Below are 24,214 nucleotides of genomic sequence, written 5' to 3'. Positions count from 1 at the left end.
TTCATGGGATGGAATGCCGGAGGTGAAGGGTGAAGCGACAGGTTCAATGAACCTGAAACGATGCGGCTTTCGTGGCGGGCTCCGCCAGATAACGTGGGACCTTCCTGCCTCATCCCTAGTATCCCATCGGATCGGACCCATGTAGGATTTATATCAGAATCCGACAAATTCACAGATCCAAACTGAGAATCCACGTCATTTCGGGTTTGGATTTTGATGATGGGAATCTTATCGGATTCAATTCGAGTCATTTCGGGTTTTGGATCGGGTACTCAATTATATTCGCATCATCATACCATTACCGGGACTATATAACCCCCCATTTGGAAACGAAGAGCCGAAGCAGTCGCGTGAGGTTCTTCGCGCTTTTCTTCTTTGGGAAGAACTCATTGCAGCGATCGACGCCGAAACTCGAAACTCCCGGTACAACCCTAACCCTAAATATTCCTTCCCCTTCCCCTCACCTGATGGCGGCAAGAGGAACGCCGGTTGCGCAACAACCCGCACCAGCTGTGGTGCCGATGGACGACGTGGTGCAAGCCCTAATCGAGCACCTCGTCGAGCCCCTCCTCCCCGCGAGGGTTTCTTCGGCGGAGCCACCGACGATCGACCAGCAGAACTCCGTAGCCAAACAGGCATGCTATTACTCAATATTTGATCTTCTTGTCTTCTTGGTTGATTCCTGAAGGAGGAGAACCAAATATCTTTGTCACTAATGAGAAGCCTTGTAGTGCGCTGTACGGAGTCATCTCACCAGGAAACCCTGATTTTGGCAATCCAGGAACATTTTCATGTAGATGTATACTTTTCCCCGACAATGTAGTGGCGTGACCTATGTCTAATAGGTTCTTCTCACCATAAGATATGTCCAACCGTTTGGAATATTGGATGTACTGAATATAGCATATTTGGTGTAAAAATCCATCGTTATATCAAATTATAAATAGTATCTGAAGTAAAAAGTAGAAAACCAAAACAACCAAGAAACATGGATAGACAAATATCACCAGGAAACCATGATTTTGGCAATCCAGGAACATTTTCATGTACATGTATACTTTTCCCCGACAATGTAGTGACGTGACCTATGTCTAATAGGTTCTTCTCACCATAAGATATGTCCAACCGTTTGGAATATTGGATGTACTGAATATAGCATATGTGGTGTAAAAATCCATCGTTATATCAAATTATAAAAAGTATCTGAAGTAAAAAGTAGAAAACCAAAACAACCAAGAAACATGGATAGACAAATATCACTCATAAGGAATATGCTTTAATGCTGAAAATTACAAAATCATTTTACCTCCTCCTTAAGCATATGATTGATGATTTCATTATCTGGTTGTGCTTCATGATTGTAAGTTAGCTTTCCAACATTTTACTTACTTTTTGTTTCTATCATCCACTATCCTGGAGCAAATCCTTGAACTTGTTCATCACCACTTAACCAACACATGCTTTTCTAATCAGTATATGGTTACTGTGAGAAAATTCAGTTCAGTTAGCCTTTTCTGTTGTTTTATGATCTTAGAGTTGCCAGCTTATACTTCAGGAAAGAGGCGGACATGAGTTGTTTTTAGATATGGCTGGGTCAAAATGATTATAAAATAAGGTCTCTTGTTGTTAGGATCTCACAATGATTGTTGGTTAATCATGCAAAGGTATATGTGAAGCTTGATTGAAGAAAACTTGATTCCACAAAATAAATTAGTGGTGTCCAATTTATGGATTGAAAATATAGGAAGATAGAGTAAAAATAGAGGCGGGCACATAAGTAAGCCCTACTTGCAATTTTCAATGACATAAGTGATAAATTGACACATCAACTCATTTTACAGTTTTTTTCTGAACTAGAAATAAATGGTGAGCCACAACACCACAGTTAAAAATTGCTATTGGATAATCAGGGATTGAGTCATAAAATAACCTTTCGACTTGTAGAGGTTTTGTTCATCGATGCTTTTCAGACCCCGTATCAGTAGAAGCCTCATTTAATCGATGCCTTAATGATGGAAATGGTTGACCCCCTAATTATTGACAATGGTAGATGAAATGATAACATATTGGTATAAGCGTCATTTACTTGGCTGCGCTGATAATAGACAATGGTTGATCCTTAGTGATAGACTATGGTAAAATTATGCCATGTGCAAGAAAAAGCCAAAGTTCACTGGACCGAAATCAGGTCTCACCGAGGATGATATGCTTAGGATTGACAGGATTTCCTTGATTAGATCAGTGTGATTGGGATTAGCCTAGAAAATAATTTTAGAAACAAAACACCCACAAAATAGTGAAAACAAAAGATAAATTTAGAAAATTGATATAAAATAACACATGTAAAAAATTATTTTACCTTCTTATTCCATAATAAATAATTTTTTTCTTTTACGAAATATCTTTCTTCCCATAACAGTGAAACTAAAATATAAGAGATGGAGTGCATTATACAAAAAGACCCAAAGCATATCCCTACTAGCTTGGATATAAGCCATTCACTATTATGAAATACAAGAACAAGGTCATGCACTTGTCCATACTGTTGCTCTTTCAATGGTGAGTAAACTTGAGAAACAAAATTGTCTTCTTGCAGTGTTCTTTTCAAGTTTATAACTGGCTGAAGATATAAATGGTTGGTCAACTCACCTAGAAATAGATGTGTTAATACAATATTCTAGTTCAAGTTTATAACTAGCTGGAGATATAAATGATTAATGCATTTAAAGTTACTTTTTTTTTTATAAGAATGGGGATATTATACCTAATTTTTTTGAATACGGTATATGTTTGTCTCATGTTCTCTTGGTTGGCCAGTGCTTGTGAGTTCCTAACTAAGAAGCCTTTTTCCATTTATATGTTCGAAATAGTTAGTTTTAGCAAATTTATACTGGAGACTTTCATCATGTAACATATGTTACCAATGTTTGACAACAAAGGTAATAGTTGAGTATGACACCACTTTACATATGGCTAATTCTCCCCGTATTTGCAAAGTCAGATATGGCTAAAGATTAAGCTTTTAGTGCAGCAAAGCTTCGTTGATTGACTGGTTATTAATTTATTTGCTGTCTCACTTTGTCTTATTCTCACATCTCAATGTTCTTCTGCCTGAGAATTTCTTTTATGGCGTATTCTTTTGACATTAAATTGTGCTATGATGCAGATGCATTCAGTTGTGCTTCTTTACAACTATTATCACCGGAAGCAATTTCCACGGCTTGAGTTTCTTTGTTTTGAAGCTTTTTGCAAAGTAGCTACCATAGCTAAACCAATTCTTCTTACTTACATGAATGTTATGCACAAGAATGCTGAGGAACTACAAGATTTGGACCAACAGCTCTCAGTTATGGAAAAGAAGATCATGGATGCCTGCAATATTTCTAAAACCTTAGATGCATTAAAAAATGCTCCAAATATGGACGGATGGCTGGTTTCTCGGGTTGCTGTATTTCTTGTAGATGCTTCCAAGGAAAAATGTTTCCTTGACTTTGGGTCTATGACACAGGGGGTCTGGTCTTTGGTGGAGAAAGAAATTGACAAACCAATTGCTTTAGTGAATAGCAGAAAAATGAAAAAACATGCATCCAAAAACAAAAGTTTCTCTTGTGACTATTCAGATGGATTATTGGAAAATGAAGATTCACTTCAGCAGCTTGCATTTTCTGTTATGGGGCAAAAGACAGGTGCTAACATCTGTATATCACCATATTTTTAAAATGTCTGTTGCATTTTTATTTATGTAATGTTGATTATATACTGAAGACACAATTGTGAATATCTTAAGTAGCAGTTGCATCCGGGCATTTAAATCGCTAATGTACATGTTGTCATACTGTTACTATATATTTCATAGCCTGAAGCTGATGTCTGATTTGATATAAATGGATGAGTATGATACGATTAACTAAAATCAGTGGTTTATTTCACTTCCACATATTTTTCATTCATCTAAAAGACTATGGAGGTTGAAGGCTGTATATATATATATATATATATGTATATATATATATATATATATATATGTATATATATATATATATGTATATATATATATATATATACAGATTTTTACTATTTTTACTAATTATATATATTTAATTATACGTTTGTTTTATTTTATTCTAATGTATTAATATATCATATAATAATATAAATATTACTAATCATATTATGAAAAAATTTATCATGGGCTTAATGATGGCAAAAAGTTTGTTATCTTGAGTAGTTTTGCATAACACTTGACCTTTATTCTGGGTAACAATTAAAAATTTTGATTCTTGTTATTTACTTGCTTTTGACTTTGTTATCCAGTCAATAACTCGTGCTTTCTTGGTGCATTAGTGGGTTATTGTAGTTGATGTAAAAATTGATATTTATTTGACTATTGCAGGGTGAATCTAGTTGTGTCTTGAGTGAAGGTTCAAGGATTTTAATTTCGATGTGTGCCACCCGGTACGGGCGGCACGTACCGGTCCAAGAACCTCCTAGCATGTGGACATCCCACTATTGGGCGATACCAAAGTTTTGACCCCATATCAGGCGATACAAGCTGTATCAGGCGGTAATGATTGAAATATGACCGTTACCGACTTGTATCGGGCGATAACGGTCGATTTCGATCGTTACCGACATGTACCAGTAAATCAATCGTTACCGACATGTACCGGTACACCCTGATTTAGGTGTATAAGTACAGGTATGACTTGTGCCTATATGATCAATTTTAGCTATTTGAATTGTATCGCTCAGTACGCCCTGACGTACCATCAGTATGCCTCGGTATGTACCATACCGAGCAAGGCTCGACATGCTAGTACAAACTGAAATTGCTAACCTTGTGAAAGATTTTCTTTATTGATGTCTTAAATTGATGGATACATAGTAAATCCCCTAAAGGAGTTACCTTATACAGAAGAAAGGAAACCATAGTAGTATGACATACCTGTCGGTTGCAGAAACAAAGAAAACCATAGTAGTAGCAAAGTTGTTCAAGTTTCAGGGTGAATTGAGGTGCCAGCATCTATGTCGTCTAGCCATGAGATGCATACAACACAAGCACCTACGAAATCATGTAATAATTTAAAGAAATTTATTATTAAGATTTAAGATACAATAATTGATATATGATGTATGATAATAAGATCTATTATTTGTCATTAGTTCAAAGGATAGAATGTCTAGAAAACAATGCAGGTGATGAGGAAAAATAGCTAATCAGCATATATTAAGGTTAACAATATATTAAATCAAGTTATAAACAAGCAAATAAGAACGGATAGGATGATGAAGAAGTTATGAACCAATATACCGAAACAATCCTGGTTGGTCATTTTGTTTTTTTTATAGAACTGAACTTTTACTACTGAAAGGAAGTAACTGTTATGATTTCTTCCATCACACAGATATTATAATGGCTAATTAAGGAAGAAATAAACATTAGGCTTGAGTCTTCTGAAAAAGCTCATTAACAATGTGCCTAAGGGGCATTTCAGAACTGATCCCAGTGAGTCTCACATCTGATGTGTGCCTTTGGTAGCACTTGTTTGCAGGTAAAGGACATTTGGATTTTGGAGTTAGCTTAAATGCTAACTCTGTAGAGTTCCAGTATTGGTATTTCACGTACTAGTGGGAATAAGTCTCTTGCTTGTAGTTGTAACTATTCATTCATTTTCATACCTATTTGAGACTGGAAATCATAGTAGTACAAAATTCCAGTTAATGGTGCCACCTTCAGATCTAATTTCTCTATTACTTTTTCATCAAAATATACCAAATTGTATGCCCATTGTGCTTTTGTAGGTTTTGGTGCATTTAAACAAGGCCTTCTTTCTACCCATGTTCCAATCATCACATGGGTAGTTTGAGGTACGTATGGCATAGACAGGTAGATAACATATTGCTCTTGATTAAAAGGAACTCAAAGTTTGTCCTGATCGTCATTTGTCAGAGTCTAGTCTCCTCTATGCGAAACTGTTTTCTAAAAACCTGCTTGGTACTGGAAAATATTTTTTGAATGTTACCAATATTTTGTATGTCTGTCTCACATGTTGCACTTGCTCTGATTTTATGTACAGTTACCTCTGTTAACTGATTTCTCATCACTAGACTAGTGTATTTATGCCTGATGTATCAGAGCCTTGATTACAAATGGAGTTCAGTTTCTCATTGCTTTTTTTCTTTTATTCTCATATCAAAAAGAAAATTTTCTACACTGGAACAGGTATTAGCTGCTCAAAGTTCTCTATTCTAGAACGTCATCTGACTTACTCATTAACTCAGGAGAAGACAACTATTAGGTTATATGTAATGATTTCAATGGAAGTGGTGACTGACGGACTTGTGGAATTTTCTATTAAAGATGTATTGACCAGGTATGCTAGCATGATAATTATATGTGGGTTTATATTTGACAACTACACTTTTGTGTTCTTGTTATTAAACATGTGATGTTTATGTTATGCATGTCTTCACAAAAAAATGCCAAGCCTTGGATTAAGTAATATTCTGAGTCTCTGACCTTGTTTAATTACCTAACTTCGGAGGCTAATATTGTCTTGACTTTTATAGCTTGAGTGGGCCTCTCATCGTGACTGGTTTAATTCCTGAAGTGACATCGGCTGTTGAATACTATCATTTGTTGCCGTATGTTAATATATTGTCTAACTGGCTGTCCAGGTATGTAACTATTTATCTAATTGAATGCCATCTTAAACCCAGGTCACTAAGGAACATGACATCTTGGTTCGACTTTTGCTATAACATCAGCTTTACTGAACAGGGAAGCACCTCATGCTGATTTTTTGGATTTGCCCAGGCACCTGCCTGAAGTCAGTGAGTGTTCATTGCGGTCAGACAGGGTACTCACAGTGGAATCTCATGAAATGAACAACTTGTCTGGCCAGGTTGAACAAATTGTGGACACAAGTAGTAACAATATCAGTAAAGCTGCAAATGAAGTAACAAACAAAAAGTGCAGTAGTTTGCATCCTACAAATGGCCCTAGCAATGGCTGTACTGAGCAGGTATGATCTTTATTTTCTCCTCCAAATCTATTTTTGTATCTTTGATTGAGAATTGTTTATATAAGTTCCATTGCCTTTCATTTGCATATTTTATTATTTTAACAAACAATATTGTTTGATCTTTGTTTACTTGATTTTATCATATAACAATTAATTTTTTATGGCTATAATAAACTTGCTAGAATAGAATTTTGGCTTTCAGCAAATTGAGATACTAGTTTCGGTGAAATTAATTAGCAGCTTCTGGTATTGTGAAGGAGCATGTGATGGTGTTTCAGATATGCACTTTGAGTACTGTGGTAACATTAGTTTTACAAACTAACTTCTGATATATGGTGACCGTTGTGAACATTCACTAGTTTTATTTTCTCTCTTTACTTTGTTATGTTATGGTTGTCGACAAGGATTAAAAATTCATCCTGATACTAGCTTCAGTTACATAACAAACCAATATGGTAGCTTTATGCTGGATGGTCCATCAGCTACTATCTTGTGGTATTAGCGAATAAAAAAATAAAAAATAAAAATGAACTATTGAGCTATACATTTTGATGCCAATAATTGGTCACAATGGTCACATACTCCTTCATGAACTTGGAAAAATTAACAGTTGGAGTAAACTTGCAAATGTAAATATTGTGATGCCAATATTTTGAAACTTGCAAGTTGGAGTAAAATATTTGCTCCAACTTTAATTTTGCAAATTGAGCTACACATTGAAACTTGGAAAGATTAACAGTTGGAGTAAATCGTTGGGGCAGTGATAGGAGCTCTGTGCATGGCTCATCATGAACGTTTTGTGTACCATCTGAATTCAGCCATTTGCTTTTACTCCTGGATATTTACATTTTATTTGCTTTTGTTTCTATCTCTGTTATCATTCCTTTTCATTCTTTCTGTCCCTTAAATTTCTTTTTTTTTACTTTTCCCTGTTTCTTCCTTTCATTTGGAAGAACAAGCTGTTGTAGATGCTTGTTGCCAAGTTGTACTTGTGTCACGATTATAAAAAAGGTGCTCCATATAAGGCCTATTTGTGGTATCCCAGATATACCGTTGTGCCGTCCTGCCTTTCTTCATCCACTCACATAGTACAGTTAAATGAGGTGTCGGAGGGCCCTTGTTGGAGATGTTTGTCTTCACTAAATGAAATCAAGTTTAATTAGAGTAGTGAAGAAAGAAGGTGATAAGTTACTTGGGTCCATCTTTATGCACTAGACAAAAAAGATGGTTTGGCTTCTCTTATAAGAATAAGAGGAAATGAACTTTGATAATGTTTAGTAAATTGAAAACTTGAAACTATAGTGTCTTATTCCGTTTAGCGAATTCAACATGCATCATCAAAAGAAAGCAAAGATGACCTAGTCCTCTTAGACTTCTTTGCAACAATAGGGTCATAAACTATATTAAATATGTTACTGCCATTATAATGTTGTTCAGTTATAAACTCTTGAGAGATGCATCTATGAAGTATGAAGTATGAACCAATTAAAGAGAAGGCCAGCATAACTTTGTTCTAGAGAATAACACTGAAAAGCAAGAGTGGGTGAGTACTCAAACAGGGAACCGTTGAGTAAATTTATCTATTATGACTGTTATCCCTCTCTATTTGTGACATTTAATATGTATATTTTATCCAGCTATATCAATCTAAAATCTCTGCTGGCCCTTGATAGGCGGACATGCTCAATTCGGTAAAGAAGCCACACATCACCAAAAGCAATGAAGGGAAAACTTTTGGCCAGGTTGAACAAATTGTGGCCACAAGTAATAACAACATAGGCAAAACTGCAAATGAATTAACAAGCAAAAAGAGCAGCAGTTTGCATCCTAGAAATGACCCTAGCAATGGCTGTACTGAGCAGGTATGATCTTTAATTTTCTCCTCCAAATCTATTTTCATATCTTTGATCGAGAATCGTTTAGGAGTTTCATTGCTTTTCATTTGCATATTTTATTATTTTATCGAGCAGTATGTTGTTTGATTTTAGTTTACATAAATTTATCATATCACACTTAATTTTTGATGGCTACAATAAACTTGCTTGTAATAGAATTCTGGCTTTCGGCAAATTGAGATACTAGTTTTGGTGAAATTAATTTGCAGTTTCTGGTATTGTGAACGAATGTGATGGTGTTTCAGTGACAATACTCTATTTGTGACATTTAGTATATATTTTATCCAGCCATATCAATCTAAAATCTCTTTCTGGCCCTTGATAGGCGGACATGCTCAATTCATCAAAGAAGCCACGTATCACCAAAAGCAATGATGGGGAAACTTTTGGCAGGAAAAGCGTACATCTTACTTCCCAAGATGCAGCATCTCCCTCTTTTCTACCACTCTTCCCAGTTCAGCATACATCTGAGAATTATGATGAATTTAATTTTTTTATGGCTTCAAAGAGAAATGATCTTCTTCAAGCTTCATTAAGAATTCTTATAAAAAGACGAAATGATCTGGTATCAGACTTTTATGTTATTATCATATCATATCCTTTTCTCTGTACTCTTGTGGTTATTACTAATAAATTTGCTTTTTCATAGGTTCAACAACAACGTTGTTTAGAAGACGAAATTGCTCATTGCGAAATGAACATCCAAGCGATAGTGAACGGTAAAAATTGACTTTCTTACTACACAGGCAACATATCTGTTTAGTTTATTAATTTAATTTAATAATAGTTACTGATTGGGTAATGCCGAAACACATAGGCAGTCAATTGTATATTTCAGTTGAAAGCAGTTTTCTGTAGCAGAGTACTCTAATTTATGTTTATTAATAATCCGAAAAAGGGCAAGGAAGCATGAAATCAAAAGTCGAGTCGATGATTGAAGCATGTAATGCTCTATGTTCTGATGTAAGAGGATATCCGCAAGAGATCAAAGTCAAGAGATTATCGGAAGCAATTCTTAGATCAAAAAGCTCATCTCAGGCAAGCAATATTATGCATTTATGGGATAGCTTTTTTGTTTTTCTCTTTTTCTATTGGACAAATGATATTTGTGTTTTGCAGGAACTCGATGATATGTGTTGTGAGAATGGTTGGATTCTGCCGAGATACACCGTGCTTCCGTCGACTGCTGACGGTAGGACACACTGTTCTCTTCATCTGTTATTTCAAATGCTGCCATAAACTGACTGACTGCATTAACCCATTTCAGAAAACTATGGTACATAGATAGAACCATAACTCGTCGTCTATAATTGCCTTCTATAAGCTAGAGAGTTTTTTTCTAATGTTCTGTTTCATTAGTATCTAAAAGGCTCCAGGAATACTTATCTACATAATTTTCTTAGGGAACATTGCCACAAACCATGCATCGTTGCTTCCTAAATATTGTCCTTGTAAAAGCAGAAATGTTGAAAGCTTTCCTTGGTTGCTGATCACGAGCAATTTTTGTTGCAGGATATTTTCAGGCCAGCGTGACCGTCAGGGGGATTGATTTTGAGATGACTGCGAACGGAGATTCGATGAGCAGTCCCTGTGATGCACGTTTAGCTGCAGCTACCAACATGTTAAGCAAAATTCGCAGCATGATAGAGCAACAACGTGCATGAACAACAACACAGCATACCAACGTGAAGAATAGTAGATTGACACCATGAAGGCTTTAGTATAACACAGTATCTTCCATCTTATTACATCTTTGTTGTTTTGGATGCAAGGGTGTTGGAATACAATTTATGTTTAATTTAGAAGAATAGTAAAAGTATAAATTATATTATCAATAGTAAAAACTGATTTTATGGTATGGTTTAATGTCACTAATCAAAGTCTTATGATTATAAGATTTTATACTTAAATATTTTGTGATATATCTTTAGTAGTTTTTTTTTTAGAATAATAATTACTATAACAATGGTAAACATATTGATATATAGTACTTAGTGTTGATTGTTGGTTGGTTCATTCATTAAGCTCTTACAATCTACAGTATTTAAAAGAATATATTCTTATGAGTATGTTTATAAGCACTGAAAAAAACATATAATAATTTAAATTTATTATTATATATATATATATATATATATATATTATAGTTGAATATAATAATAAAATTATCTAAAACGACTCCTAAGCAAGTAAAAGCTCAAAACTCAATTTAGTACTTCGGTCCAAACAATATGTCATGCCAAACAATATGCCTCTAGAAAGATGAGATATCAGAAGCTACTTCACTGCCACAAGCATGTGTAGTACTCTAGCTTATATGCCATGAATTAGACCCCCCAACCAAGCTGCACCACAAGCGAATGAAAATGGAAGATGGTTACATAACATGAGAAATCACATTATTATTTGCAATGTCAAGTATAACGAGTTGACCGAGCAAACAAAACTATGAGAAAATCTGAAATAACACAATGATATCCAATAAAAAGATCTTTCCCATGGTTTGCTTCACTTTGATCATATTCTCCTGTTATATACCACTACTGCAGTGTGGGGTTTCTTTGCTTCCAGGGTTAATACAGTGGTTCTGCATTGATAGAGAAGGAAATAAATGAGGGTACGCACTAATGAGTTACTACAAACAAAATGGTGCCTCCTGTCCTACTTAAATGAAATGACTAAAAGGAAGCAAACACAAATATTCTACACCTATTACACCACTGCTATCAGATGGTAACAATGGGGGGTGACACGTATAGGTTTGCCGGGGTGCTCTTCGGATGGAATTAAAAGGCACCATAAGGCTTGACAACTTTTATACAATGGATGATACCAAAGGTTGTGCATGAAAAAAGATAAAAAAAAATGATTTTGTTAAGTGCAGGAAAACAAATTGGAACCTAAAATTGTGCTCCATGATGTAAGACAGAGATGGGATCACCAACCGCTAGAGGGTTATACTGCTGCTTTCAGCCATCAACATTTTGGTCATGGTCGTCGGGTCCTCTGTTTCTATTGATTCCATAGTCTGCCCAAGGCAGTATTGACTCAAGGAAGGCAATTGCAGCGTTGCGGGGTAAATCCAAACGTGCAGCATGGCCTATCTCAGGAACAGCTCCTCTATCAGCATCTGGCATCTCGCGCACCGGTTGAGGGCCAGCCATAAAGTGTCTTATCTCTTCAGGAGGAAGTGATGGTATCACATCAGAGAAATCTGAAACCATTAGATAAGAATACCTGTCACAATGAAGCATTATTATTAGCTTGGAACATTCGCATCACCTCTCATTTCAAAATTACAAACAACTGATATTGATTTTTCGTTCCTCGGTTGCAATGCCTTCAAGAACATAATTTCAAAGATAGAACCAAAGGAAGTATAATGACTTACTCATTCTTTTCTGATGAAAAAGCTTCCTTCCTTACACATTCCCAATCCCTGGCTTCGCTGCTATTTTGCTCGAGTGATTCAGCCACTAGCAAAGCTGCATCTTTTAATAAAGCTTGCAATTCCGGAAACCTCCATAATATATAACTTCGTTCAACATATATATTTATCAGGTGGTCAAGAGAGGGGCTTCCTGCTTTTGCTGAACCAAAAAATGAATATTTGAGTATTTGGGTCCATGCCGAATCCTTCAGAGGTGCCTTAGTTACTAGTTTCTGAAGCACAAGAGGATGAAGCATCAAGGCCTGTTTCATAAGATCTTTAGAGGTAGCTTTCTCACTGTGATTTATACTAGATTCATCGCTGCACTCAAGGTAGAAACGGGATACAGCAAGAGAATATGAGACATTAGGCAACAACCACAACGAGTTGTCAGTCCCATATTCCTCAACAAATTGTTCCAACCATCTATACTCCTGTGCTCTAAGTGAGAAGTAATCAATGCAAAATAATGCTCCCTTTGGGTCATCAGAATCCAGTGAAAGTAGCAGCTTGCAAACCTCTAGAGCTGACCGGTGACAACCACGTCTGTCCATGTTTTTCATGTGGCTGAAAAGGGCTGAAAAAATTGGTTTATTTGTATCATGGCTATATTTCAACTGGCAATTACCTTGCAGGGGTGTAAATAGTGGATGCCATGCACACTCCAATGCATATAAGCACTTTTCAATCATCTCAGCAGACGTTTGATGTTCTCCTGAATACTTGAATAATTCAGCAAAGGTCAATAAAGCATCTACATGATAGGGATGATGCCCCAAGATATCCCCAATAGCATTAATATTGTTGGCTGCTTTGGCAGCTTCGAATGCTTCTTGTGCATGTTTGTAAGATGGGGTGTACATGTACCTGCATTGTACACCAGATGCCAGATAAGCAGCTAAGAAACTGCTTGATAAATAAAATTGTCCAAAATTTTCTGATATATACATACAGCAATGCATACTGATATATGGATGGAAATGAACAGCATATAAGATGCCTGGATAAAATATGTTATCATCAAAATTAGATCCTAGGTAAACATGAAAGTATATGCAAGTGTTTTTTCCACCATAACCATCCCTCACAATCTACTGCTAAATGGAAAACAAAAACCTACATTTCAGCCCATTCCATGAGGCCTATTTTGCAGCTCATGTGAATGAATAAAGACATGTGAGTACCACATAAATGTTCTTTCCATAACGGTCACTGTGAAAGGATCTTGATCATATCAAATTGCCTTAAGCAATCCTCATCATGTCTCAGCTAACACTCCCTTCCATAACTCTATCTTGTTGATCATATCAAATTGCCTTAAACAATCCTGCCCACATAAATGTTCCTACCATAACTCGTATCTTGTTTGCACCGGGCAACTGTCTCAGCTAGCACTTCCTTTCTCAAAGGAAAGTTGAATATTAAGAAGTGTGTTTCACTGTCACTTCTCTAGTACGAGAATCTGATGCTATATGAAAACTGAAGCTTATGTAAAGAAATAAAGCAACTGAATCTAGAATTTAATAATCCGTAATTCAGAAAATAAAATACCCATGATTTTTTTCATAGATTAATATTGGTATTTTCCAACAGTTATGTGAGATCCTATTACAACAGGTGCCAGGTGAAATTCCAGGAGCTCTGCAGATATATTACTCATTATCTATACAAGGTACAAGGAACAAAGGGGTACCTAAAATAGTGCATCCCATCCTTTGTCTCCAGAAGCTCCATAGTGATGGAATTGTCCCATCGTGGCCATAATCCTGATGGAGAAGCAAGATATGTTTTCCTTAGATTATAGGCTGCCTGCCTTCCGCCATGCATTTGTCTTGAGCTGCCAACACTATGTTGGTTCTCAAAAGAGTTGACAACTTTCGAACCAAATATTTTCCGCAGCTCATTCTCAGCTTTTAAATACTTTGGATTGACTATTAGGACAGAAGATCTGCCATTCTTGTTATTTTCGTGAGCCTCATTTCCCAATGCTTTCACATTTTCAGACAAACTCTGATTGTTAGAAGGCTTTGTGTTGATTGATAGCTCTTCTAGAATTGAATCCAGTGACTTTTCTACTTTAGACTCATCTTTGTTCTTTTTCTTCTTTTTCTTTAATTTATGATTAGAAGATGGAATAGTATTAGCAGGTTTTCTGGCCACCAATTCTTGTCCACCGACATCATGTGCTTGCTCTTGAACATCAAATTGCTGATCATCCTCCTGAAAAGAAAAAAACACCATTTATGCCAAGACCTGGCTGAACAAGTGTTCTGTGTTAAGAAGTGTACAACATTGTAAGTTTACATCTTATAATTAGCTAGCTTTCTCCTGTCTCTTTTCAGCTCTGTTTATTTCACAACATGGACAAGATCACTTGCAAATGAAGATCAAGCAAAAGGAAGAAAAACACCAGAGATAACAAATATATTAGAAAATAATTATCAGATCTCAAAAGATAAAAATAATTTTGTAACTCCTAGCAACTGTAGAATGAACCAAGAATTTAAATTTCAACCATGCTGGATGGCATTGACTGGTATTTATTGGTCTCAATACAGCACAATTATTATTTTTATTATTTTATACAATGAAGTTGGGTGGCATATTGAGGTAGATCAAGAAAAATGCATCGATGTACAAAGTCAAACTTTCCAGTAAGTCCTGATGTACTGGTTCCTCTAAACAAGTAGCTCGCCGAAACAACAACATGCAGTGGATCATCCAGGAAGTAGCACAGAGGGGCCATCTGAATGAATGTGTACCAATCAAATGTCACATCCAACAGTCCTCATCCTAGAATCAGATAAAAATTCTCTCATATTCAACCATCTGCTACCTTTCAAGACCAGAACCTATAAGCAACGTTTATGTTCTTGAGCATTTTAGAACGGAGAGAAAAAATTGAAAAAAGCAAGTAAAAGCTATAATCGACTTCTTCACAAATTGTCAAATATAGCATCTCATCTATTAATAGATTGTGTTTAGATACCGCAGAGACGCATTTTGAAGGTGGAAAAAAAAAAAAAAAAAGAGCAGCAGCGTCAGTTTGTCCACTTCTCCATCCTTTGCTGTGTCCTCACCCTATCACCTTTGCGACAATTATGTCCACAAGCATTTAGATAATGCCAAGTTGCAAGATGAAAAGAAAAGCACTAAAAAAAATCACTTCGCCATCTTTGTGTCTTCGTACTTTCGATTTTACCGCATCCAAATCGCTGTTACCATAATTATCCTCCGTATTATCTATTTCAATTTATCGATCAAGTGTTCGAACTATCCATTCTCATGCAATTAATCAAAACCCTAGCAACCAATGGTCAGAAAAGAAGCATCCAATCCATGTAATTCTCAGATCATCAAACGGGTAGGCTGAAATAATCAAGGAATGGGAAAAAGAAATCGAAAAAACGTATAATCGACCTGATCATCGAGGAGATCGAAAGGGTTCTTGAAGCGAGAACCGGCGGGCGGAGAATCAGATTCCTCGTCGTTTTCGATGGCGGCGGCTTCCGGATCGAGATCAGAGGAGGCGAACCTCATCTCCTCCCGTTCCTTGAGGACTCGCCTCAGCAAACGGTTGGACATGGCTGCGTCCTTCGAATCCTACCGATATCGAGTACCCAACCCAAGCACCGTTTCTTGAACGGCTTATAAGAAAGAGGTGACCTACTTGACGGTGAGGAAAAGAGAAAAATAAAAATAAAATAAAAAAATATAATTACATATTTATTCTTTCTGTTATGAAATGACATAAATATTCCTATTAGTTTTAGTATACCATATAATCAAAACCATCTTAGATTTTTTTTCCTTTTTTTTTTCTTGACAAACATTACTTAAATTTAAGGGTATTTAATAGTATGTTTGCTTTGAAATATATATGTATATATATATCCAGAGTGATGAACTAATTGACATGAGCCTTTAGGGTATTGTTTAAGACTGATTCGTTATCTTGTTCCATAGTAATATTATATTTATAAGAATTTTTTATCGTGATAAATTATTTTAAATATTTTGTTATGTAATCCAAAATTTATGAAATCTATGTTTATAATTTATATTTTCTAAGATATTTGCTTAGGAGATTACGAGTAAATTTTATTTAATCTAGTTTTCTCTCTTACCGACATTCAAAGGTTTTGGAGGTTAACACTATGGCGTGAATATGCAAAAATGTCGCATGAGTTAGGTAATTATTCCTGCAAATCTGTATACTATACCATATTTCATTGGATTAGGGAAGGGTTGCTTTAGGTGATAAGGATTTTAGTCACAGAAGAATCACTATGCTTAAACCACCAAATTCAGAAAAAGAAGCCCAAGAACAAAATAACTCTGCTACTATATGATGTTTGTGACTTGCCTTCTAATCAAGGGCCCTTTCTTGTATCTACATCAACTCTATTTTTAATACCTTATTGTGACATCTTTTTCTTGAGACCTATTATAAACATCATTAACTGTAATATTATGGTTAAAACATTCCTTGCATATTATGTTGTTTTCCAATTTACTTGATATTATATGTCTTGAAAACTCAATATATTTATCTCATTGAATGAGGAAAATCCTTGTGTATAAATAATTATGTCTAATGGTAAAAAATTCTTAAATTTGCTTTTTTTAAAGAGAAAACAAGTCACTGAGAGATAGAAACATTTTATCGTACAAGATTTACATCTCCATGGAAATAATGGTCCAATTTATTAAATTTATACATTGTAAGTTCTTCATTAAATTTATACATTGTAAGTTCTTGAAGTGTCACTGTCCTTATATTGTCCATATAATGAGGGTAATTTTCAGTTCATTTATTTTGTGAAAAATTATTATATTGTTACAGACTTAGCTGGTTTTGTCTAAGTCGTGCGGCACCCTTGCATGTTCATCCGTAAATATCAACCTCCCATGTTCACTTAAAACACATAAAAGAGAAAACGGGTTAGAGAAAACGTCTCACTCAGGATCCACAAGCAAACATTTTCGAAAACACTTCATAGACAATGCAAATTACAAACAGACTTTACAAGCTCTGAACAGTTGCACAACAATGGGTCAAAATGGTCTATTACAGACCGAAAATCTCTCACAAGTGTCCACATGATACAACCTTTATTTACAAGCCTAAAGCGGCCACTAACCTAACCAAAATGGAACTATTAAGCCTTCTATCGTCCCTCTACATGCTATGCAGAACATGAACATACCAAAAGACAAGGACATACATAAGCATTACATCAAACATCTTGTTTAGAAGTTTGTCCGTGACATTCTCCCCCACTTATTCATTCGACATTCTCGTTGAAGCCTTTATCGACATTACAACTCCTTGCCTTTGTTGAGTCTTCAATCTTTTGCTCTAGCTGCAATGCGTCTCTTGGCTCCCAACTGCTCTCCGCTGCTGTTTTTGAGTTATCGAACCTTTGATCCGTTATGCTACTTCAACTCGTCAATGACTTTGACTCTGGTGTGAGGTTGGCTGGTTATTCTTTGAATCCACTATTAACTCTACACCATTAGAAAGAAAACTTTTGTCCATATTGTTAGTATATTCCTTTAATTACTGCCCCCTTTTGGTGTCACCAAAGATTTCTAAATGTCTCGGTTCTCTAGATCTTAGTCTTTAAGACATAGCAGTAATACTTGCATTCCTTATATCCTATGGTAGAAAAATAACCTCTCTTCTAGCCTTATGTTTCTCAATTCTGGCTGGTGATCAAGCAACATTTGTGGGCTGGACTTATTGGTGCTGATTAAGAAACTTCACAAAGGAAGCATTGTGAAAGCTTCCTTTCACAATTATTTTACCTAGAAATATTTTACCTATTTTTATCTCAGGGCTGTCAATTATTTTACTCTAATCTTGTTCGCTAAATATTACTTAAAATGCAGTTGTATACTTGTATGCTTTTGAGTTGGTCACCAGGACCAATCTGAGATGGAAATACAACTTATCCTCTATTGATTATGATATGTAGCATTTTAAATTTCATAAATCATAAACATCAAATATTTGAAGTCTCATGTTCATAGGGTGGTAGGTCAGAAGAGTTGCAAGTAAAAAGGTCATGTAGGTTCAGAACCTACATAATGATCATAACAATTCCACATTGCGTGGTTTTCCAGTGGAAACCCGCACATCTCCACTAGTTAGCACTGACCCACAACATGCTTTTCTTTTAACTCAAAAAAGCTAATGCAATCATGACAAACAACATTTGTGGAAGGTTTCAATATTTAAATCAATATGTTGGTTTATCAAAATTCTAAACCTTAATTTAAAATAATTTATGAAAACCTAATCATAAAAATTTAATATTCCTAAGATGCTCATATGTAAATGTCTTCAACTTATCACCTAATTCCCAACCTCTTTCAACTCCTTCCAAACAGGGTTTAGAATATGGTGGATATTTAAAGGATTGTATTTAATAAAATTATATTTTATTATTTTTAGATAATTGGATGAAACAAGGGATTACTAATATTAGGAAAAAAAAAGTCAATAACAATCTCTGACCCTAATCATTAGGCACAGCGAAGATGGCACGCCGCCTCCATGCTTTGTACTGACGAAAACTTATTCCCTGTTATGCTGAGAACATAAGCCATTACCTATTCCTGTGATCTCAGGGAAACATAGTCTCCGTTCTTTTCATTCACTTTTACTAGTTGTTGTCGTTGAGAAAGGCCACCTTCTTTACAGGAACTCGTAATAGGGTGTCTCATCTCTAGATCCTGCAACATCTCTAACATTCTCAGTTATCAGTGATGTGGTTAACAAACAAACGATTCATGCTTGGAACATGAAAGACGACAAAAATAAGCTATCACTAATTATGAAGTTTTCTTCTCTACAAACAATGGATCAAGAATCATTAGAAATGGGCCTGTGACAAGTTCAGGTTATAACCTGTAAAAGAAAACGTTATACAAATCATCTGATCACAAGAAATCATACTGGCACATCAATAAGAGGAAGATAGGAGAAGAGAGCATGGGCAAAGAAACATGGTTCAAACACCTGCCTGCCTCTCTTTACATAATTGTATCATATTTTATATTCATTTCCTACATGAAAACTTATTTGTTTTCTTGTAAATATGATATAATTTCCAAAAAGGTGAAAATTATATTAAGATGATAAAAAAGAGAGATTACATCCAATCCCATTCACATCACAGTGAACCAAAAAGTCGAGATCAGAGGCAAACCTTTTCCCAAAAACAGTCAGAAGATGAAGTTCTTGCCCAGGTAGCAAGACAATGTGCTGGCTTGCCCAGAAGATGAAAATTTATTGATTACATTCTACCGGCATGATAGATTTAACACAACTCTCTCTCTCTTCTTTCCTTCAATCTATAAATGGAAAAAGGTCAAGATTCAAATTTTTGTCATGTAGAAGTTGCATGCATTAACTCTATTTTTTAACATACAAGATGATATTATTATAAAGCTATCCACCTCAGAAATTTTGAGAACCTTGTAAATAACAAATTTAAGAATTCCATGCAGAAATCCACTTTTGATATCTCACTCAATCATATTCTGCATTTGCATGACACATTTGGAAATCATACTTTCTTTTCAACATAAGTAACCACTGCATTTCTTGTTGCCAATGCAACATACATCTCCCTGCTATGTAGTTTTAGTATTAGGAGTTTCAGGTTAGGGAAAATTCATGTTAACCAATGTCATCCATTGAGGATGTTTCTTTGAAGATCATTTACTTCAGAAACAGAACTTAAAACTGTCTATGATAATAATGACTACTTTTAACGTTTTGATCTTTGACGCAGAGACTATAAAACAATCTTATATTAATCTTTAGTAATTACCAACAAAAATCAAGCCACATTAAAGCAACAATTATCTCAAATCTTTATCACAAAATATAGCATAAATACAGAATTTCTTCTGGTGCCTCCTGTTGCATTTAATGGACATTAAGACTCACTGATGGATGATAATACTATTTAATGGGATACCTTTTATTTCTGGAACATGTATTTTTGGTAGAATTCACCTCATGTTCTTGAAGTTTTTGCATGATTATTATAATTTTAAACATGCAACTGGTTCTACACATTCAACTACGCAAGTCTTTCAAATTTCACTAATCCATCAAATAGACTATGTTAAAACATCATACTGTACTCACATGTAATTTGCTATCTCACCCAAAATGAATAATTTTGTTATTATCATAAAATTATAGTCCTCCCCAAACATATGGTAAGAATGCTCTCTTGCAATCCGGAAGATCAAGGTTCGAGTCACAGAAATAATTTTTTTAAATATTTAAAGGTAAGACTAGATACATTGACCCTCTCTAGACCCCGTATTAGCGGGGAGCCTCATGCACTGGATACACTCTTTATCATAAAACCATAACCATGAAAGTCTAACTTAATATAATATTTACTACCGTACTTAATAAATTGGATTGTAAATTAACCATCAACATATCTAAATTTAAATCCTCATATGTTGAGTTCCAATATTTAGAAAGATAACTAACTATAATAGGCATGTTAATTTGTTTTCCTATAAATCTCAACTGGCTCCATTGAATTAAACACTTTATTTGTTTCTCCTTTGCTTTATTATGTAAAGATAAAAATAAGTCCATGTTGAGCAGTCAGGTATTATTCAAAACAAACTAAACGATTTCATTATCATACATGGTAAAGATCAACTACTTTTCAATACCATAAACAGATATACTCTTATTCTTGAAACATGTACTCAAAGCTGCCATGATTATATCACAGGCTGAGTTGCTTCGCAGGCAACCCATATTAGTCTAGAATGTCTTATCTTATTTAGTTTACAGAACCTTTTACAAGAGTTGTACATCCATCTCGGTGATATTTTTTTCTTGTCATTTGGTATAAATCATTGCATGCTTATGTCAAGTTAATATAATTACTACAAACAGAATTTACAATTCAAATCAGTCAAGCATAATTGCTTAATTCAACAACAATAACATATACTTAGGTATCAACCATTAAGATGTATCTAGAGACTAAATTTTTACTCCTACAGTGTCTAAATCAAACAATGTAGTCCTTCAGAGAAATATCAGATGTATGAGACAGACACATAGAATAAAGTCCAGTCAATCATAAATGTCAGGTGATACTCTTATTCTCTACAATCCTCCAAAAGAAACTGTATAAAAATAGTTTGTGCAACAAATAAGATGATCCACACATTCCAACAGGAATAAACATTTTTTCCCTTGAAAAAAAAATGAACTCACTCAAACCAACAGCAGTGATTACGTTATAGTGGAGAAAAAGTCCAGCTTGTAGAGAAGAAGCCAAGCCACAATAGATCAGCCTACGAATAAAACGCCAAGACACAAAAAGTTGGCTAAATAATGATGCCGACAGTGTACCATTTTACCACTGTATAAGTGACATTCTGACTTACCTCTTCAACATACTAAAACAAACAGACAAGGCATAGGTTAAAAAGGCTAGGAAATGAATCGTAAAAATGAAATAGTCAATTTATATAATTGAAGTATATGAGAAAAATACAAATTCAAAAGAGCCTCAATCCTTGGAAGTTTCAAGCTGTGTGTACTTTTTTGCAGAATACAAATTACATCCTTCCTGCGATGTGTATACACAAGACAAGTTGCAGGCACAATGCCTTCAAGCTTATTCATCCAACAGGAATAGAGGCATATGTATGGTTCACAGTTGTCGTATGCAATAGGGAAGAATCTCAGACAAATCTAGAACCAAAAGAAACTCATTCGACTTCAAATTCAAGGAGAAATACGAGGCAGGACGAAACTTCATTACCATGAAATCGAATCAACGAAACATTAAAATTGCCAATACAATCTTTTAAACCCAAACTAGCGCAACAGTATTAACAGCTATAACACAACAACATGAATTGGAGACTATTCTGTTACTGCAGTGTCATTAATCCGTTACTAGGACAAACACCATTAAAGTGCAGCACAAAGAAAAAGTTGGTAAAGATGGGGACTCTCCCGTATGTTAAAGAACATAGAATTCGAAATTTTATTGATAAGTTTATGTGCCTTGGATATTCCTGACGCTATGTTCACCTCATCCAATTCATTTGCATATCTTCTCTTGGTTCCAAAACCGGAAACATGACAGATGGATCTTCGCTACAACTTGTACACTAATTGGAAATAAGCATCAACGTCGTTGGGCACCAGGTCAGTTAATCATGCTTTCATTCAGCTACATTGTATCTATAGAACTATAAAGTAGAGCATTCACTAGTAATAGAGTGAAGAAAATCGCACCTTTTCTAGAGAAAGAATGAAGCTCAAACGATTCATCAAGATATCTACTAGCTTCAACATAGAATGTATGCGAGCATAAGAAGAAGCATAAAGCAGCAGCATGTAAGTTCTCAACTTCGCCTAAATCAAACTGAAAGCAAACCGATTCTAGTGAACAACCAAGGATCGAAGTGATAAGAACTAACCTAGAGGGCTTCTAGACACAGAACACGCTTCGTCGCGAGGGCGAGCGAGCCAGGTGACGACGAGAAAGAGCACGCTGGTACACACAACCATGGCCGCCCGCATGATTGCGGACCGGCGTGCTCTCTCTCGTTGTCAACCACGCATGCGACTTCAGAGGGCGTCATCAAAATCCGGAAATCGATCATTCAACCGCCGGATCCAGCGGCAGACGATCGAAACCCTCAAAAAATGGGGAAATCCTTGGTCCGAAGCAGAAACCGAAGAACTAGAATGATCGCAGATCAAAATCGAACTACAAACTCAAGGAAAAATAGATGAGAACAAGAGAATAAAAAGGATGGATCGAATCAAAGAGCAGCAGATGATGGAGAGGGCTTCGCATCCCGCTGAGCCGTCTTTTAACGAGCGGAGTTTTACGGAGAGGGTAAATATAGATATACAATAATCATCAATAACACAACCGACAGCAGAACGGTAAACTTTGGAGGTCGTCCTCCTTTGCGGGACCCACGGGTGGGGGTGGGGGACGAGGAGGTACGGGAGTGGGTCAAGACGGTCAGGTGTCCGGGTTCATAGAGAATTTGGGCGGTGATGGGGTGTCGGGTTTGGTAGGACAGGACACCGTGTCCGGACGAGTCGGCAATCGAAACGTGTCCCGTATGGGAGCACGACGGTTGCGGTGGCGGTACGGAACTGGCCTTCGTCCTTGTCCGTAACTACGAGAGTGCCACCGCGGTTGGCCTGCGTCGTTTGGAGGGACGCTTCCGCGGTCGCATCGGAAATCATGAGGGCTTATCCTCTGATCACGGAAAACATGATTGATTGATATACACACACCCTTGATTTCACATACTTGCACTCCGCTGGCCTGGTGAACTGATTGGGTGTCAAGGCAAGTACAGCGTGCGTGCTTAGGGAATTAAAAAGGATAAAATAAATAAATAGATTAAAAAAAGAAATTAATTGCTTGTAAATTCTTAAATATAAAAGGATATCGATGAGTTTCAGCTTTTTCGGTATTTACATTTGTAAGAAATTAGGATAAATTTTAAGAAAAACTTTATTTTTTGGACTTGTATTTTTCAATGAATATTCCTTTTACTATCTTTACAAAAAAACTATTTTTTGGATCAACCTATCAATTCAGATCGATCAACCAATCATATTTTTCTATTATAATATTTTTAAATAAACTTATATTTTTTTTTGAAATATTATAAGCACCGTAGCTAATTTAAAAGTGAAAGTGTCAAAAGCCTATTAAAAATCTTGTAAGTAACTTAGCGACGAAGGTGTCAAAAATAAATTTATTATAAAATACTATAAATATATAAAAAAAAATATAAACTATATAGAAAATATGTAAAAT

At 35.6% G+C, this 24,214-nt stretch overlaps 2 protein-coding genes and 1 long non-coding RNA gene across 3 annotated transcripts; 1 reads left to right on the top strand and 2 right to left on the bottom strand.

Annotated features, from left to right (window-relative positions):
• Positions 1-361: 361 nt before the first annotated feature.
• LOC135585819 (uncharacterized) lies at positions 362-10,749 on the top strand. The gene is made up of 11 exons (XM_065123755.1): positions 362-635; positions 3,167-3,686; positions 6,224-6,374; positions 6,571-6,785; positions 6,856-7,025; positions 8,699-8,887; positions 9,246-9,485; positions 9,570-9,639; positions 9,819-9,958; positions 10,040-10,112; positions 10,433-10,749. Exons 1-11 carry the CDS (start codon positions 468-470, stop codon positions 10,582-10,584), a joined length of 2,088 nt encoding a protein of 695 aa, XP_064979827.1. The 5' UTR covers positions 362-467; the 3' UTR covers positions 10,585-10,749.
• A 532-nt stretch (positions 10,750-11,281) lies between these two features.
• On the bottom strand, positions 11,282-15,990 carry LOC103999360 (uncharacterized). The gene is made up of 5 exons (XM_009421104.3): positions 15,771-15,990; positions 14,044-14,570; positions 12,312-13,217; positions 11,866-12,157; positions 11,282-11,507 (listed from the first exon to the last, which is right to left on the bottom strand). The coding sequence occupies exons 1-4, from the start codon at positions 15,933-15,935 to the stop codon at positions 11,890-11,892; spliced, it is 1,866 nt and encodes a 621-aa protein (XP_009419379.2). The 5' UTR covers positions 15,936-15,990; the 3' UTR covers positions 11,282-11,507; positions 11,866-11,889.
• A 1,403-nt stretch (positions 15,991-17,393) lies between these two features.
• Positions 17,394-23,230, bottom strand: LOC135623813 (uncharacterized). Its single transcript, XR_010491493.1, has 2 exons — positions 19,568-23,230; positions 17,394-19,091 (listed from the first exon to the last, which is right to left on the bottom strand). It is a non-coding gene; the product is annotated as an uncharacterized LOC135623813 (long non-coding RNA).
• Between the last annotated feature and the right edge of the window lie 984 nt (positions 23,231-24,214).

The sequence above is a fragment of the Musa acuminata genome, chromosome BXJ2-9 (assembly GCF_036884655.1).
Source record: "Musa acuminata AAA Group cultivar baxijiao chromosome BXJ2-9, Cavendish_Baxijiao_AAA, whole genome shotgun sequence".
Lineage (NCBI taxonomy): Eukaryota > Viridiplantae > Streptophyta > Magnoliopsida > Zingiberales > Musaceae > Musa > Musa acuminata.
The sequence above is the reverse complement of the archived record's forward strand: the minus strand, read 5'-3'. Positions and strand labels throughout refer to the sequence as shown.